General features: G+C 36.4%; 1 protein-coding gene across 1 annotated transcript in view; it reads left to right on the top strand.

Moving 5' to 3' along the window:
- Nucleotides 1-15,552, top strand: part of ANKRD10 (ankyrin repeat domain 10) — a 37,806-nt gene extending 22,254 nt beyond the window's left edge. The window contains exons 4-6 of the mRNA XM_005145919.2: nucleotides 6,862-7,097; nucleotides 10,975-11,070; nucleotides 13,904-15,552. Of these exons, the coding sequence (XP_005145976.1) occupies nucleotides 6,862-7,097; nucleotides 10,975-11,070; nucleotides 13,904-14,364 (793 nt within the window). The 3' untranslated portion in view covers nucleotides 14,365-15,552. The remainder of the gene's footprint in view (nucleotides 1-6,861; nucleotides 7,098-10,974; nucleotides 11,071-13,903) is intronic.
- The last annotated feature ends 2,145 nt before the right edge of the window (nucleotides 15,553-17,697 follow it).

The raw sequence follows: 17,697 nt of genomic DNA, 5'->3' as shown, positions 1-17,697 counted from the left end.
TACTGATGTTTATATAGGAAACGTTTTTTTTTCTCACTGTGGGTGATTTAGTGTTCTGATCTTTTTTTCTCTTTCTTCTTTTGTTTTGTTTTAATCCTTGTATTTGCTAATTTTTTGTATAGGAATAGTTACTAATTCTTTTGAGATACAGCCTACTAAATTTAAAGTAATTGAAGCCATGAGTTGACCAGTAATTTTAATCCATTCTATATAAATTTCAGTGAAGAACTGACAAATTGGTTTCAGGATGAAAGTAATAATGCTTTAAAGCATAAAAGGCTTAGTATCTTGTTGTTAAGGTGGTCACATGGTAATGGCTTACATATTGAATAATGTGCTACAGCACTTTATGTATGTTAATGTAACTTTTAGTCTTAATGTTGCCTGCAAATATGTGATCCCTTATGATATAAGTTTCCTGTTTATGCACCATTGCCCGTTTAAATCAAACAGAAGATTCTGAAACTGTAAAAACTACACATGTCAATGTTTTACAGCTACGTAATTCGAATTGACTTGATTTTTTCAAGTAATCCTAGAAAGGGGGAGCATTCCATATAGAAACTGCTGAAACTGCCACAGGTGCTTCTCCGAAAACCTTACAGTTGTGGCATTGAATGTTCAGTATCGCTTCCTTTCTGCACACAAGGCATACTGTTGAGGTATTTGTTGCGGTGATTGGTTTTAATGCTAATCTAGGAATTCAGATATAGAATCTATAGATTTGCATGCTTTGCTTACCCTAATTTACAATTATCTACATTTTTATTTGTAAACTAACAATAGATAAGTTGAGATCAGTATTTTTTAACAGATATGGCATTGATATACAAAAACTGTGGTTTATTTTCTTAGATTGTCGCATGGCATTAACAAAAACACAGTAAGCTGTAGGCAATGTAATCACTATTTAAAATTAAATATTTAGGGGATTCTTTTTTACATATATGAATGTTTTGGGGTTTTGGTTTTCGTTTTTTTTTTTTTTTTTTCAAAAAAGAGTAACTGTTGACTTTTTGTAGCAAACATTTGTTTTGTTTTTCAAGGTATGTGACATTATAAGTGGAAGAGAGTATATTTCAAATGTATTAGACACATGATTTTTTCCTCCAATAAGTATGAAAAATACCAGTAATTGAAACAACTTAGAATCAAGTTTTTTCTAAGTAAATTCAATATAATTTATAATTCAGTGCAAGAAGCACAAATCTTTTTCCTTTCTGCAAATCTTTCCGAGAGTAAATTTTGTAAGTTATCTTGAAATAAATCTTTCTTACACAAATGTATTTATATTTAAACAACTCTAAATTTTGTATTTGTTTGTGTTTTTTTACTTTCTGTAACTTAATCATAGTGGAAGTGTGTTGCATATTTTTTGAGAGCTTGCTTCAGATATTTTTTCCTTCCTTTAGTAAACTTCCCAAAACAACAAATTGTGGTTAGATAGAAATAACAAAAACATCCTCCTAAACTGGAAGTTAACATCATGTTTCTGTACACCAGTCCTATTTGGTCAGATAACATACCTCTTTTGGTTCTGAAAAACACTTTAATTACACTGACAGCCAGCATCTTACAGAGCATTTCTAAAGAAGAAAGTATCTAAACATATGCTTCATCAGTGTCCTCTTTATAGCTGCTTTAATTTGACACCAAGACTCGTATTAGATTAACTGGGGCTTCACAATGGGAGTTCGATGATGTCAACCAGAGGGAGAAAAACAGATTTCAGAAAAAAGTCATCTTCATGCCAAGATTAGTCAGTTTTGAAGACTGCTTGTGGACATCACTTGACGGAAGAACAAAAATGTGTTTTAAGAGTGTTGTTTTAAGCACTGTAGATGTGTGAATAAATGTATATAAAAAAGTCAAAGCTTTAAACCTTAATATAACAGTTCATGTTTTGAGTTTATTTATAAAACACCTGTCAGTACAGAACAATGCAAGTGTTAAATGTCATCTGTCAAGGAACTTCAAGATCACATACTTATACTCATCCATATTCAGACTTTCCTCAACTTTCCTTGTGGATTTTTTTTCTATTTAGCATAACTTTATAGTAAGAAAACGTATCTTTCTGATTACATTTGTCTGTCTTTTGCTTTGGAGTTAGCATCTTCTATACTCTGAAGAAAATGGTATGTCTGTGATTCTCAGCTCCTGGATTTTAGCCTACACCAAGGCTGAGGGTAAATGATATCATGCTTCATGATTCTACTTTGTTTTGTAAAACAAAAATGGAAATGGTGAGTAAACTACAGAACAAGAAAATATGCCAAGTAAAAGAATCTTAACAGGACTCATTCATTTTTCAAATTCTTTAATTCCTTTGGAAATGATGCAAGGTACATGTTTTCTGGCCACTTACTAAAACTGCATTTTAGTCCTGGGCAAGGTTAAGTAAGGAATTTTTATCCTGTTTGTCAGTTCAAGTTTTCATGTATGTTCCTCTCCAGAGTAGGTGCTAAAAAGGGAATGGCATTTTCAGAGCTTAAGTTTTCACTGCCCTTCCTTCAGTTTTTACACCTATTCATGTAGCTGGACTGACTTTCAGAGATGTCTTCAGGTTTTGAATTCTTATTTTTTTTACTGGAGAGAGAGGGAATTAAGTTTTTGGAACACAGCTGTCTGTTTTCACAGTAACTAGAACAGCCTTTAGAAAATACTGCACCAAGTTGATGAATACTGACTAATCATAAAATTCATGGAACTTTTCAAGGCTTAGTCTTATTTTCTGTAATAAGACTTTCTTGCATCCTTCCACACCTTTCTTACTGGTAGTTGCTTCCTTCAGAAGATCATCTTTGGAAAATACAGTCTGTAGCTCTCTATTTGCCTAGTCTTGGGTCAGTTAGGTAGCCTTGCTTAGAGAAAAATACTGAAAAGAAATGAGCTTGTCCTCAAGTTTGGCATCTTTGTTGTGGGAAAAACCCCACCCCACCCCCAGAAAAAAAAACAACCCCAAAAGAACAGGAAATTGCCTTACTTATTCTAAAATTCTGAGTAATGCAGTTACAGAAATAGAACTGTCATATTTGCAGTATGATGAGCAGTAACAAAAGGACAGGTTGCCTGAAGATTTAAATCAATGCACTCTGAGCTTCTTTGGAGCTTCCACTACTTCAAGGTGTTTAGGATGAAAGATCAATCAAAGCTAGTTCTGGAGGAATTTTTAACTTATTAAGAAAACAAAGGATGGGTGGAAAAGAAGGTTTTAATTCTTCTTTTCCAAGGGAGAGTAAATTCTGAGATATTTATGTCCATGTGGTCCAATGATTTAATTATTTTTCCCCCTCTGGTTGCCTTTCACAGTCCAGGTCTTGAAGTTACATTCAGTTATAACATCCTTTACCTGGTCAAATACTTTTTATTTATGTAGGCAGCTATGGGAAGTGAAGTATCTTTCAAGGAATAGCTCTAATAATTGAAGTAGTTGAAAACTTACTTAAATATAGTGGTTACCTCTTTTGAGTTTCCTGGTTGTTGATTTATTCTATTTTTTTTTTTTAGTCATGCAGGTCATGCAGGTATAGTCTACTTAATAGCCAAATGAATCTTCAGTTACTCTTTCCTCCTTTTCACTTGAGAGTTTAAGTGCAGCTCATAACCAAGGGCTGGCACAGGAACTGCACATAAGAGAGTGAACTCCTTTTTGTTTTATGTATAGCTGGGGCAGTGAACCATTTCTATTTTCGTTCTTGTAATGGAGTGTGTTTACAGTAATGGCATTTATATTCTTAATGCATGGAGTCAGCTGAGGTAACTGCTTCATTTTCAGTCATTGACAGCATTTGAGGTAGACCGTATGCTGCACATCTAGTAATGGATGTTCGCAGCTCTTTGTAACTACTGCTTATCTATAGCAGGATAGTTCTACTCAAGTCCAGAGTAACACTTTTAAAGAATGGTCTAGTAGATGTCTTAATGTTCATTGAAGTATGCCAGGGTTTACTAGAAGGACTGTATTTTTTTGTTATGCACTCAGGTTCCTCACAGTGGTGGCAGTATTTCTACATATTTTGGAAATGCATAAAATTATTCTGGTCTGGTAAAACTGTGATACCCTTTAAAAGCTTTTTTTTATTTAGCCTTTTTTTCTTGGATTGCATTCATTTCATTATGATGAGCTAGTATAGCATGGTTAGCTCTTGTTGCCTGTTGCATTCCCACTGATAGATTTTTGCTCCTAGAGAAGGCTAGACAAACCAGCTAAAGGAGTAGATCTTTCTAGCCTGTTTTTGAGAAAGTCAGAAGTCAAAGAGATTCTACCATTTTGCCAGCTTCTCCTTTCCTTTAATATTGGAATGCAAGCCAGTTTAATGTAGTCATGTTCCCTTTCACAGCAGTCTGCCAACCATTTCCTACTTATCTAGGTCCTGTAATCTCCTTACATTTGATTAGACTTTTTTTATCCTCTCTTTTGTTTTCATTACTAACTTCTGAACACAGGAAATTCTCTTGATATTGACAGGCTAAATTCAGACTCAGATTTTTAAGAGAGACATTTCTAAACTCTCAGAAGCAAGACTCTTGTATCCAGTGTGTTTAAGTCCCTTGAAAACCTATGTGGTGCTTCCAGAATAATCCTGTAGAACAAGTATGTCTTTGTTTACCCATTAAGAGTAAGCTGTTTGGGAAGAAGTGGGGACAGATCTAAAAATATCAAGCATCTAAAAATATGAAGGGTCATTACATTTTAAAATCTGGCAAACACTAACTTCAAGTGCATTTATTTTGTTTCTGGGAAACCTTTCTTTCCTGGAGTTCAGTCATGCAGTCTTACACACTTGCATCTTAGTTTGTATATCTCCCAAGTGCCTCTGGCAACTTATATTTACATTCCTTGGGAAATGGTGACCTAACTGTTGTCTGTCTTGCAATCCGTTTTTCAAAGCAGAGTTATTGTCCAATAACATTTGCTAAGTGATAAAATTAGTTACTACTTGATGTTTAATTAAATTAGGTGGTTGGTCAACACCATCTTGTTTTGGCCATTTTTATCTTTGCATATCTTTAATTTGCTCCTGTTTATATTTCCTTTACTGTCCTCTTGAGGCTCTGAACTTAAATTTCCAAGAACTGAGCTATTCTATTTGACCAAAATAGCTATATTGACATTTCTGTTTCTTAAGTTGTAGTTGCATTGTATTGTGTCCGTCTGCTACACAAGCAAATTGGAACTACTGAAAACACATTAAATATTGTTAGCAGGGACCTTAGCAGGCCATGTAGTTGAAGTGTAGGAAAGGATCAGCTGTTTTGCAGGATTTCTGAAATGATAATCTGCTCTTAAAAGGAGGAGGGAGAAGGGAACCCACTGGAGATTCAGCAGACTTTATACTTTGAAGCTTTCTCCTAATGCCTAAACTGAAATATCCTTTGTTCGTGTTAATCCCATTCATGTAGTGCCTGCACTAGATGTACAGAACAAATTATTCTGTTTGTTCATATCTTTTAGGTATGCAGAACAAATACCTCTACCTTGAGATTTCATGTCTAACTTTTTCTTTTTTGGTCATCCAATGTCTTACTTTCTAGACCTCTCTTGGCCGCTGTTCTCTGGATTTTCCCTAGTGGTCCAAGTAAATGACGACTTAAATAGTGAAATTAACCCTGATCTAGCCTAATGCTTTTTTCTGATTCTGTAGTATTTTGACTTAATCTTCCAAATATTATGTGATCTAGCAGTATCCATTTATGGAATTGGTCTTGCAGTAACAGTTTATAAAGATTTTTTTAGTCCCATTTTTATAGCAAATAAGTTGCAGTGATCTAGGAAGCAAATCTGGGCTTTGTTCTTTATTTTCTGTGAGCTGGAGTGAATTTTCTGCTTCATATGAGTTTCAACAGAATTAGGTCTATTAATCTTCTGAATTCTTATACTGTTGGCTGGTCTGTTTCTGGATATTTAATAGACTTGATAGAGTTGTGTAAACTGCTGAAGCCAAGAAACAAAAATTCAGTTTTCTGACCAGTTAGATCTGTCTGGAAAGGTGGAAAAAAACTTTAGAAATGTTCCTTGGAATCTTTCACTTAACAATCTAGTTTTGTGACTTCTGGCCCTCTTGTCTCCGCTTTCATGCACATCCTTATGAAGTTAGCCTGTATTTCTAAGCACAGACATACTGTATGTTTCTGTAATTGCATATGATACAGCACATTCTCAGATTAAACGTCTACGTCCCTGTCTGTCCTACCTGGTTTCATTTATAATCTCCTTGATGCATTAGGATATTCCTGTTTAAATAACAAAGCAAGTCCCAGCACTTATGATGTCACACACTTTGAAATGAGAAACAAACCAGAAAAAAAAAAATAAGCAAAGCATAACTAAATATAGCATCTTTATCTCTCTATCTTTTCCTATATATGTATATATTTTGTTGTTAGGAAGAATAGTGATGATGTTGTTACCTTAGAAACCAGAATGCCATGGACAATTGCCAAGTCATGTTAAGTTTGTTTTGGGTTTTTGATCTTTTGCTCAAGTTAAAGCAATAGATTGCAGACGATGATAAAATTCAAGGCTTAAAGTAGTCTGAAGTTTATGTAAAGACGAGATACTTCAGACTATTTTAGAGTAAAGCATTTTGAGAACTTTAAATAGGAAGATGTTTTTTTTAAGTCACATAGTATATTGATTTTATTTAAAAGTGCATTGTCTTCCAAATTTGTTTAGAAGCCAGATATATGTGGGAAAAAATAAGTTAGTTATAAAACTAAGTTTGTTAACTAATTTTGTAATGGAAATTTGCTAAGTGTATATTTTCTCTCACCAACAGATAGATAGTCAGTAAGGGCAGCAGCAGCAGCATGCTGACTTGATGAATGAGTGTAATTCAGTTCCTTTGTATTGTACAGCTTGAGAAATGCCAGTGGCCTGACAGCAGCAGACCTTGCACATACCCAGGGCTTCCAAGAATGTGCCCAGTTTCTCTTGAACCTCCAGAACTGTCACCTGAATCGTTTCTATAGCAATGGCACCTTAAATGGGGTTCATCAGAATGCAGGTCCCAATCCATTCAGTGGTGGGACAAGTCGAAAGAGATCCTTTGAAGATTCAGAGTCTGCTGGAGTAAAGAAGGCTAGAACTGAAGGTGAGACCCTGGAGGTAAAAGGGATGGGGGTGAGACTGTTGCTGAGAAAGGAAAATAAACATTTTTAAAGCCTTTCAGAATGGATGTTGAGTATTCTTGACAAACTCATGTACATACCTAAGTTACATATCAATACAAAAAGCAGATGAATACCGTTATTATGTGCTACAAGATCGCAGTTCTCCCTGTCATCATCTTCGTGTGTTCGGGAATTTCTATTTACAGAGAGTGCTAAAGTTACGTGATGCCAAGAATAGTATGTGGAGGAGTAGTAGCTGAAATTAGCTTCTACTCAATTTTCCCTTTGGGATTGATTCACAATTCAAAAACCGGTTGCTAGATAAGATGGATGAAAGAAATTTAATGCACAAAGGTTTCTCAAACAGAGAGGGTTGTATCTGTGGCATTAATGTAACTGAAGTTTCCAGGATCATGTTCCTGGAAAGTGATCCCTTACAGGAGGAGGTAAGACTAGGATGAACCTCAAAGGATTCCTATTCAGCCTTGTGCATTGAGGATTGTGCTTCTTCCTCTGCCAGCAATAATATCATAGTACAACCTCAAAGATATGAGTACGGATTATTCCTGGGGAGATTTCTGGTTGGGCACAAGAGAAAAGTTTTTCACAATTAGAACAATCAGCCATGCAATAATTTCCCTAGGGAAGTGGTGGATTCCCCAACAATGGACACTTTACGATTCAGTTGGATGGGGTGCTGGGACATCTTGTCTATTGATTTTTGACAAGAAACGTTGCACCAGATGATCCTTGAGGTACCCTCCAACCTGATACTCCTATGATTCTATCCTTTTTTCTTGGGGGCTATATGAAGGAATCCTCCTTTATATTTTTGAGCACCTTGAATAATGGAAATTCTGCTTTCTTTCTGTTGGTCATCCCATCAAATTATTAAAAAGAATGCACCATTCTGCATGCAGGCCTCATTTCTTTTTCTGTGTCTAGCATTAGAGAGACTTCCTTCGGCTAAAGTTTATATTGTTCTAACAGATGTGACTGTCAGTGAGCCAAATAAAATGGGCTTAAGTCCAGATAACAGGAGGGGAATTGAGACTAAAACAATGCTTCTAAATATGACATGGACAACACAAATTACATCAATATTGACACTCTAGTAATTGCTTTAGTCCTTGCTATCCAGCCACCATACAAAGATAGAGATACCGGGATCTGAGGCCTTAACAGGGTACTCCATAGCCAGTCATAAATGGGATGTGTTACTTCAATTTGGGAAATACAGGATGTAATTGGTCTAAACTGTAAGTAATTTCATGATAGAGAAGAGCACCTATGCAATTAAATGCAGGACTGCTTTTCAGGAATAACCTTAAATAGCTACATAAAATGAGAGAGCATACACAAGTATGCAAATGCCTGTAACAGCTGCTGAAAGATTTCATCAATGCATTCATGTTCTGTTCCTGGGAGGTGCTGCTTGCGGTCAAAGATACATACCTTTTTTTTGAAGAGCTATTCCTAACAAATGTTCATAACCAGCAGTCTCTTCTAGATTCAGAAAACTGCTCCGATCTAGTCAGTTGGAAACATTTCCCCACAGTCTGTGAGAGTGCCACTGGGCTAGCTATTTTTCTTCTCTGTGTTGTCATTTAATCACAGTATCTTTGTTACCTTTCAGCATAAACAGTGGAAAAGTTACACTGAGCAAAAAAAAAATAGACAACATGTTTCAGTTAACAAGATCTCCTAAGCAGCTGCAGAGGTGTTAGAAAAGCAGAGTAGGTGAAACTTGAAATTTTTACTGGTATAACTTTTTTAAAGACCTTTGCAAACAAAGCCAAAAACTTTGCTGCATTGCTTGAAGGTTTTTTAAAGCAATTAAGAGATTCATCCCAGCTGTGAAGCTGAAGTTTCTAATCTGGTGCATCTGCCCTCAAAAACATGAGCATTAGTAATACCTATCAAATCAGTGTAAAAAGTCTATTGGAGTGAGAATGAATCACTGTTCTTGAAGCACTCTGTAAACAGCAAGGCTGAGTAATGAGAGCCCATCTTTGTGCTTAGCTAGCCTTTTTACAAAACAAGCCCAATTCTGTGGTAATTTTGCCTTTCCCACAATCATGCTATTCTGTTGTCCTTTAAAGACTATTTACACAGGAGATTACATGTGTTCAGAGAGAACGCAGGCAACCTCTGTTTGCAGGAAAGAGTCAGATTTTGGTGGCCATACCCCAAACTGGAGCAGTCACTGCTTTGAAAAACCGCTTTTTGTGACCAGGCACAGTATGTGCCCCTCACATGAACCTGTAGGCAGCAGAGTTGGAAGAAGAGAAATACTTCAGCTATGCTTCACCCTTTGTCCTGGAGTAGCTGAACTAAGAAGTGCATGGCTGTTACTTGTGTAATTTTGTTTACATGCACACATATGTATCTCCTATTGTGTGCATAGTATTAAAAAATCCTTCAGCCTCAAAATTAACCAACATTGATACATGTCACACTGTGATAGAAACTGATTACATTCAACTGTATTACAAAAATTACTTCCAAAGGATGAAGCTGAACTTAAGTAAATTGGTGACTGCTTTCAGGATATGCACAAACAGGTTTTAATTTTGGTTTAGAAACATGCTAGATTTTCTATCAATTTTTCTGAAACCAGTTCCAGGAATTTCACCCTGTTCCCTGGGCTGGTTGGGTGGTGCACAGGGTCAAATATGATGATGATGGTGGTGATTGATGATGGTGTGCGCTGGGCCTGCTAGTCACGTGGCTGTGTTTGTGGCAGTCCTAATCCCAGCCCTTCTGGCTGATGGCCCTTGACAGCCTGGCATTTGCTCTGTCCTGTATGTGGTACATGTAGTGCTGACCTGCTGTATACAACCAGTGGCTGACTGTATCACAATATCACAAGTTCCAGCATGGCTGCTTTTGTGTTCTTTGTGAGGTAGGGATGGAGAGTATTGCCAGGTGTACCCTTGAATTGGCCAGCATAAAACTGCACTTTGATACTCCTCTAGGTAACTGCAAAAAATGCCTTTTTCTTCCTGGCACAGGGAGAGTTGAAGCTCACTGATCCAAGGGCCTGCATTTCCTTTAAGCCCTATGTGATCTCTGGCCCTGAAACACTTTAGCTCTTGCTTAAGGTTCTTTAAAAACAAGCAGTTTACAAAAACGTCTGTTGTGCCCAAGGTAATGACAGCTGACTTGCCCTCTACTACAGTAGCTGTTTATAACGTAGCATTAGGAGTGTGTGCAGTGTGTATAGAAAGGTGTGTTAATGTCAGTGTGAGAGCAGTGCAGGGTCTGATGGGGTAGTACTGGAGCAAGGCTTTGGGTGGTAGGTATATGAAGTAGTGAGGCAAAGCACATCTTGCTTATCAAAGCATTTCCCGTGGCAGTCTAACCACTGCCAGCTTTTCTTGGAAAACAGATGTTTGTTCAGCTCTTGAAGGGATCCCTGGAGCAGTCTGGTTTGACCAGGGGGTGGGTTACTGGAAAATGGCCCTTGGCATTAAAGGAGGGAGCAGTCCAGACTGACAGGACGCAAATGTGAGGTTGAAACTGTGCGTGACTGTCAGGCACAGTAGCTGTAAAGCCTGAATATGAGTAACGTAAATTACTCTTTATTCAATCTATTAGTATATTAGACTAATAATTATTTGATATGTAATTGCAAAATCTGATAGATACACTGGTGATTTTCCATTCTGAGGAATTAGAGTGTGCAAGTACTTAGCATTTACTTATTCTGTATTTGTAATTTCAAACATGTCAGAAGTTTTCAAATGTGAACAGTTCACATTTCTTTGTAAAAGGTTTTTTGCTTTAATAGTTGAAGTACTTGTTGGCTGAGTTTTCAAGTTACACCAGTGACTAAATGTGATTTTATTTTATCAGCTTACAGCTTCGATGGCTTAATACCAATGACGAATGGCGGAGTTGAGGACGATGCTGACAATATGCACGTTGATAGAGAGTTTGCTGTTGTATCAGGTGGGAGTGGACAGTTACCTGTTAACTGCAACAACATTCAAATGGTTGAAGACACCAAACAACAGGAGAGTACTTCTGTTGGACCAAAAGAAATTGAAATATACACTGTTTCTGCAATGCAAACTCCTTGTCGTTGCAAGAATCAATATGCATTTTATTTTTAATTTAAGTATAAAACTTAGTCTTTTATTTTTGCACATTGCTGTCTAGAGTCTTGAAAAATACTGTATTGATGTAACACCCATTATACTGGGGGTTTAGTAGGTATCGGAAATTAGCTGTTCACACAATATATTGTAACGGTTACAGAGAAGGTTTATTAGTAGTTCATTATTATTTCGGATAAGCAGAAATCCACAGTGGCTGTTTCAGTTTTAACCAGAGGCTTGTATTACGTTGTGCCTTGCATTTAGTTGCTAGACTTTTAGGTAAGAATCAAAAAATAATGTAAATTATTCTTTTAATTTCCATTAAATAGGTTTAATTGCCAAGAAGGCTTCATAAGGAAATACATCCTCGTGCTTATATAGCTTTGAAAATAACATATGTTACCACAAAACTATATTCAACAAATACTATAAAGAATAGTTGAGACATATACCATGTTTTCAGAATTCGTTTAGACACAGTAACCTAAGTGCAGGATTCTGCTATGAGGTTTTTTTTTTGTGTAAATACAAGACGACACAAATACTGTAACTAGTATTTGGAACTAATGTATCTTGGGAAAGTTTCTGTGTTTCGTACTGATCCTCATGAAACAGTCCAAGTGTTACCAGTATTAGTGAATATTAATGCTCTAATTTTTTTTAAGGGCTGCTTAGTTAAGATGCTTTTGGTAACCCCAGGATGTGTATAAAGTTTCAGTGTCTTGGATCAGCTTTTTCCATGCACTTTGTAGGTAAAGGCATGGAGTTACTATGACAGTGCATTATTACATTCAGAAATTAATTTCTTTAATTTGTTCTGCGATAAACATGTTTATGCTTTGTACCATAGATCAGATTCACCAAAGGGAATGATAATAGATATTTTAATATATTAGGAATAAATACATACATATATATATAATCAGTACTTAAGAAGTAGACTATGGTATTTTCCAGTGATAATTACTAAGTGTTCTTATTTATGGAAAAATTATTGTCTTTCATAAATATGCTCTTATTACTATAGGTGCTAATTTTTAACATGATAACAGTCTGCAATTATCACTAGACTATTCATTACCTACTTTTGCCTATTAACTAACAGTAGTGCCATTTTTATTAAATTTGATTTGGCAAAGACAGCCTATGAGAATATATTTTTAAACAGTTAAAATTTTGCACTTTTCAGTTAATAAACACTATATGAAATTTCCTCCTGTGCATTTTCATCACTGAAATATTAGCTTTGATGCCTTGATGGGTTTGGGGTTTTGTTTTTTTTTTAATTTCCACTTTCAATAAGAATTTATGGTTACTGAGTTCAGCTGATATGGTTATTTTAACTTGTGTAGGGACTAAACAGGAAACTGCAGTGAGTACATCCAGTGAGTTACAAATCAAACACATTTCTTGGCATTATGTATTGCTGTATGTGAAGTATCAGTATCCTAATCCATATTTCATATAATAGCCTTGCAAAAGAATAATAACCAAAACTTCAGATTGCTTCTTGTCAAACAGTGGTACTCATTATAAACAGGAACCCAATGTTCTGCAAATGTGAGAAGTTACCAACAGACTTAACTGGCTTGAACAGGAAATACGCAGTAAATGCAGTCCTATTTTGCACATAGGTTTATGCATTTATGTGTACATAAACATATGTGCAAGTATCCAAGAATAATAGCAGAAAGTAAAATCTTAAAATGTCATCATATATATCTGTAGTTTCCACATTTGCCTTGCTCATCTTTACCAATATAGATGTGCATTTTTGATGTCTTTTACTGGTAGGCATTTTTAAGGCAGAATATATCACCCATTTTTTTTGTGCTAGTACTTTGAGTACCACTGCAAAACCATATATTTCAGACAAACTGATGAAAACTGTTTATGGAAATAAAAGACCATTGTATTAACTATTAAATTCAAAGGAGAAATTGCTTTAAAACAGTTTTCTGTGGGGGTTTGCATGCACATTTTAGAATTTTGTTTCCTGCTCTAATCTTTTTTAGTCTTCTGTGCACTCTGCTGTTGCTGTTGTATGGCATTTTGCATGTGGATTGTACAGATTCTAGCTAGATAAATGGAAGAACTTTCTGAATAAAGGAACTTCAAAACATTTTATACGAGCACCCCAACATAACATTTCTTTATTTGACCTATTTCAGCATCTGTTGTATTGTGAGTTATCACTAAAAGAGCCACAGATAAATAACAGCTGAAAAATAGTAGAAGAAAACCTTTACCTTCTCACAGATAACTCAGTTCCTGTATGCACATATTCTTTCATCCCAAGAGTGCATTACAGTAAAGGTGGAAAGATGCCTTTTATTTCTGCCTTTCAAAACACTGCCCAGAATGTTGTCTGCTACTTATTTTATACAGTTAAATGAAAAAGATTCTGGGAAGTTTGTGTTGTGTTTGCCAAGATTAATATAGGCATATTTGCATATTGAATGTAGATAGATAGTTGTATTTACAACATAAGAATCCATGCTACAAGCTTACTGGTCAACTCTCCTTACTTTGAACTACCTATACTGTTATAAATAAAGAAAGAATAGATTATTTTCAAAGCTGTGTATGGAAACATTTTTTAAATCAGTGGAGTATAGTGGAGACATTTGGATGTATTTCGATCTATTCTTAATTGTTGGTGACAGGTGTATTTCTTAATGCAGATATGAATAGCAGTAGCTCCATATTGAATGCACTGACAAATGGATGTGCCATCAATGGACATTTGGATTTCACCACCGCACAACAGCTCAGTGGGATGGATGCCAGGCGTGAGGAGTGTTTAACACCTAATGGAATAATTCCTGGAATAACTTCTCCCAGTAGGCATAGAATTCATACCAGTAATGGCATCGAGGAACCAGAAAAAGCCATGAATAACTCCACCGAAATGTGTGGATCTCTCCATCTGAATGGAAGCCCTAGCAGCTGTGTTTCTAACCGGCCCTCATGGGTGGAAGACCCTGGAGATACTTTGCACTATGGACACTATCATGGGTTTGGGGATACTGCTGAAAGCATCCCTGAGCTCAGTAGTGTTGTTGAGCATTCCAATTCTGTCAAGGTTGAACAGAGATACGACAATACTGTCCTAGGCACAATGTATTTGTATCACGGTTCCTAGGTGATGACCTTTGTATCAAGCGCATATTGAAATTGCTACCAAATGAAACAGAGGGGAGAAAATCCTCGCATAGCATTAAATTTGAAGATCGCAGTTTATTGCTATTTTTACACTTTGTTTATATGAAAAGTAATCTTTTAATTTGACAGCCTTATACAATAGTTGTAGTTTGTTGCATGTATGGGGCTTACTTAGTGATAAAATAGGTGCTGTTATGATGAATGTTTATTGTTTATTATTTTTTATTATTATTACGGAATGTTCTGGTTTTGTATTTTTTTATTTCTAAGCACGTGAACACTATCTTTCCCTTTTTAGAGCTGTTTTATTAAAACAATGTTTAACGGTATTTTGTGAAGAAAATGTTACATATGTGCATCACTTAGAAGCGAAGATCTTACTTTTCCATATCTTCTGCTGAAGCTATGGTAGCAATATCAATGCCAGCTATCACTATGCAAGGTTGAAAGTGGCAATCTTCTGGAGCTTCTCTGACTTTATAGTTTGTACATTTGTTTGGTATAATTAGATGTTCACCTTTTCTGGACGAGTTGTTGAAAAACGCAGACTTGGAAGAAGTTAATCGTATCACTTCCTGTGTAGTGTAGAAGTGCTTTTTGTTGTTGTTGGGCTCTTTGCATTATAGAGTGGAAAAGAGGGCTGCCTTTGTTCGGTTGCAGTTGGGTGTGCTCAGGTTAGCTCTGAATTTGTGGCAGTTTCCTTCGGCTTCTCTCCTTTATACGTACGCTTGATATTTTACCATAGCTCACAGACTGGAGGCATGTTGGCATTGTTCTGCTTTGTACGCAGTTTAAAATTGCTGTTACTTGTTATAGAATTTGCCAAGTCAAAAATATTTGAGTTTGACTGTCTTAGATATACATTTCTTGTCCTTTCTTTTAACATACGCTTTGGAAATGTAATGTTGTGTACTCTTTGGGCAATGCTCACGGAAAATACATTGTATTTAAAGCTTAATACACAAATCAAAATTCATATAAGTGCACTATATGAGCACTAATAATATAAGTTGCTGCTTTGTGTTATGATAAGTGAAGAGTGGGGAAGAATATGGTAAATGAGATAAGCCCTCTGAATTGTGTTGATTTTTTTGTTCTTGTTTTGTTTAAAAAGGGACCTTTAAAAATTGGATTTAAAAAAAAATAAACCTATTACATTGTATCTGAATATTCTGTTTAGACATTATTATTTTGTTGGCAATTTGAGAAAGTTTTTAAGTCACATTTCTCCATAATCCTCAGTGCAACTGTGGAATTTCTTGATTTTTTCAGTATATGGAAGCAATTAAGAACAGCCCAGTAAGCTGTCTTTGAATAACAGAAACACATGCTGGATATTCTCTGTATAATGCTTGTATCAGCTTTGAAATCCAAAAATAGGTTAAAATACTGGCTGGCTGCCTGGCTTTCATGAAAATTACAGTCTCCTTTCAGCATTTTCAGGCAAAATTCTGTGGACTACAGAGAAGTCAGGGGTTTAAACAGACTTCATGTGGTCCACTGTCTACATACAAGATACTCACAGTGTATTCAAATTGAGACCAACACTGACAGGAAAATTGACTGGTCCTTTTGCAAATAGCTTGCCAGGCCAGCAGAATTCCTCAGTGGCTTCCAGAGACCAAGATGACCATTAAAGAAAGCTGAATCTCACCTGGGACAAGCTGTTTCTGGCGTGCATATAACCACTTGCTTGTGCTCAAACAACAGCATCCAGGCCCTCTTCTCAGGCAATTTAATTTGCTGATGTAGTGCCCAGAGGCACGTGTTCTGTTGCCATCATACTAACAAGAGAGATTAACTTAAATTCCTTGTAGCTTTTGGTTTGGGGATCTGCTTAGCATTTGCTGAGCTTGCTGCATATGCTTTCTTGTGCTGCTTCAAATAAAGCAACTCGCAGTTATAATAAGCACTGCCATCTTATGTACATGGCTATAAACTTGATTCCTAAAGGATTTTCTTAGGGTAAGAACGATGTTTGCATGTGTCTGTTTCAATGGTAAAATTTTAGGTACATAATTTTAGCATGACAAGATTTATACTGTGTTCGTAAGGCAACGTTTTTAAAATCTGTGTACATTTGGGTTTCATTCACTTGCTTTTCATGCCTTTTCACCTAAAAATAACTTGGAGGACACTGTTTCAGATTCAAAGAGAAGAGCTACTGCTTTGTTTTGAAAAGCACTTCTGTGCCTGTGTGTTCAGCCACATGATATCAGAGAGACAGATTTCAAGGTCTGTGTCTGTTGCCAGACTCCATGGAAGCTAAGTATTAAATTCTAATTAAATGTAGAAGACCAGTGAAGGCCATATGATGTAGAAACACTGGGGTGGGGGGGGGGGGGGGTGTGGTGGTGCTGGGTAGTTTATGGCTAATGTGGCAAAAGATGGAAGTCTCTGACAGAACATGCCTCAGCCAGGAGCTGAGATGTATCATTTTTAAAGCATCGAGCAATTGTTTCTTAGGAATTCTGAGACTGCCTTTTTACAGATGCTCTTTGAGACAACATGTATTTACAGCAAATCCCATCTGAGGTCTTTGTTTTAGATTATTCCATAAATCTTCGCTAGAACATGAAATGGGGAGTCACGGAATCACAGCATGGTTGAGGTTGGTGGGTACATACCCTAAAGGATAGTACTGTTACGAACCCATACAGGTTTGTTTTCACAGGAAAAAAAAATCTCTTCTGTTTAATTGGAATTTCCTGGTTTTCAGTTTGTCTCATTATTTCAGACACACGTAGCCATAAAACTATAAAAGTAATAAACAGATTCAGGTGCACTCCTGGTAGGGAAGGTGCTGCGTTAGCAGATGAAGAACTTGTGAAGCATGCAATGAGTTCTGCCAGGTGTGGCTGTGTCCTTCCATATGCAACTACTGGTGACACAGAAGCCTTGTGTTAAATACCTTGCTGTTAAAATACAGAGGACTGTCCTGGTTTTGCTGTGTTAGACCAGCTGACGTAGTTAAAGCAGCCTGGTAGGGTTCACAAACCCTCTTCAGCCCAGAGTGATGAGTTTCAGATTCTGCTAACAGACTAACAGTGCTGAGCCATTTTATTATGCTGTGCTCTGCACTTCCTGACAAGATTGCTGAGTTCTAAGCACCTGGGTTTAAATTCTCACAAGCTTTTTGTTGAGCAAGGGCAGCAGTATTGTTTGTACTCAGGCCTTTTGTCCAAGTCTAGAATTTTCAAGGTTTTATCAACAGAATGTTGCTTTAGTTGACGCTTTGTCTTACCATTATATTGGTTCTGGGAATGGCTCTCCAAAACTGAAGTTTGCTTTCCATCTGCCTGGTTTTAATTCA

Source organism: Melopsittacus undulatus, chromosome 2, assembly GCF_012275295.1.
Source record: "Melopsittacus undulatus isolate bMelUnd1 chromosome 2, bMelUnd1.mat.Z, whole genome shotgun sequence".
NCBI classification, from domain to species: domain Eukaryota; kingdom Metazoa; phylum Chordata; class Aves; order Psittaciformes; family Psittaculidae; genus Melopsittacus; species Melopsittacus undulatus.
The sequence above is the reverse complement of the archived record's forward strand: the minus strand, read 5'-3'. Positions and strand labels throughout refer to the sequence as shown.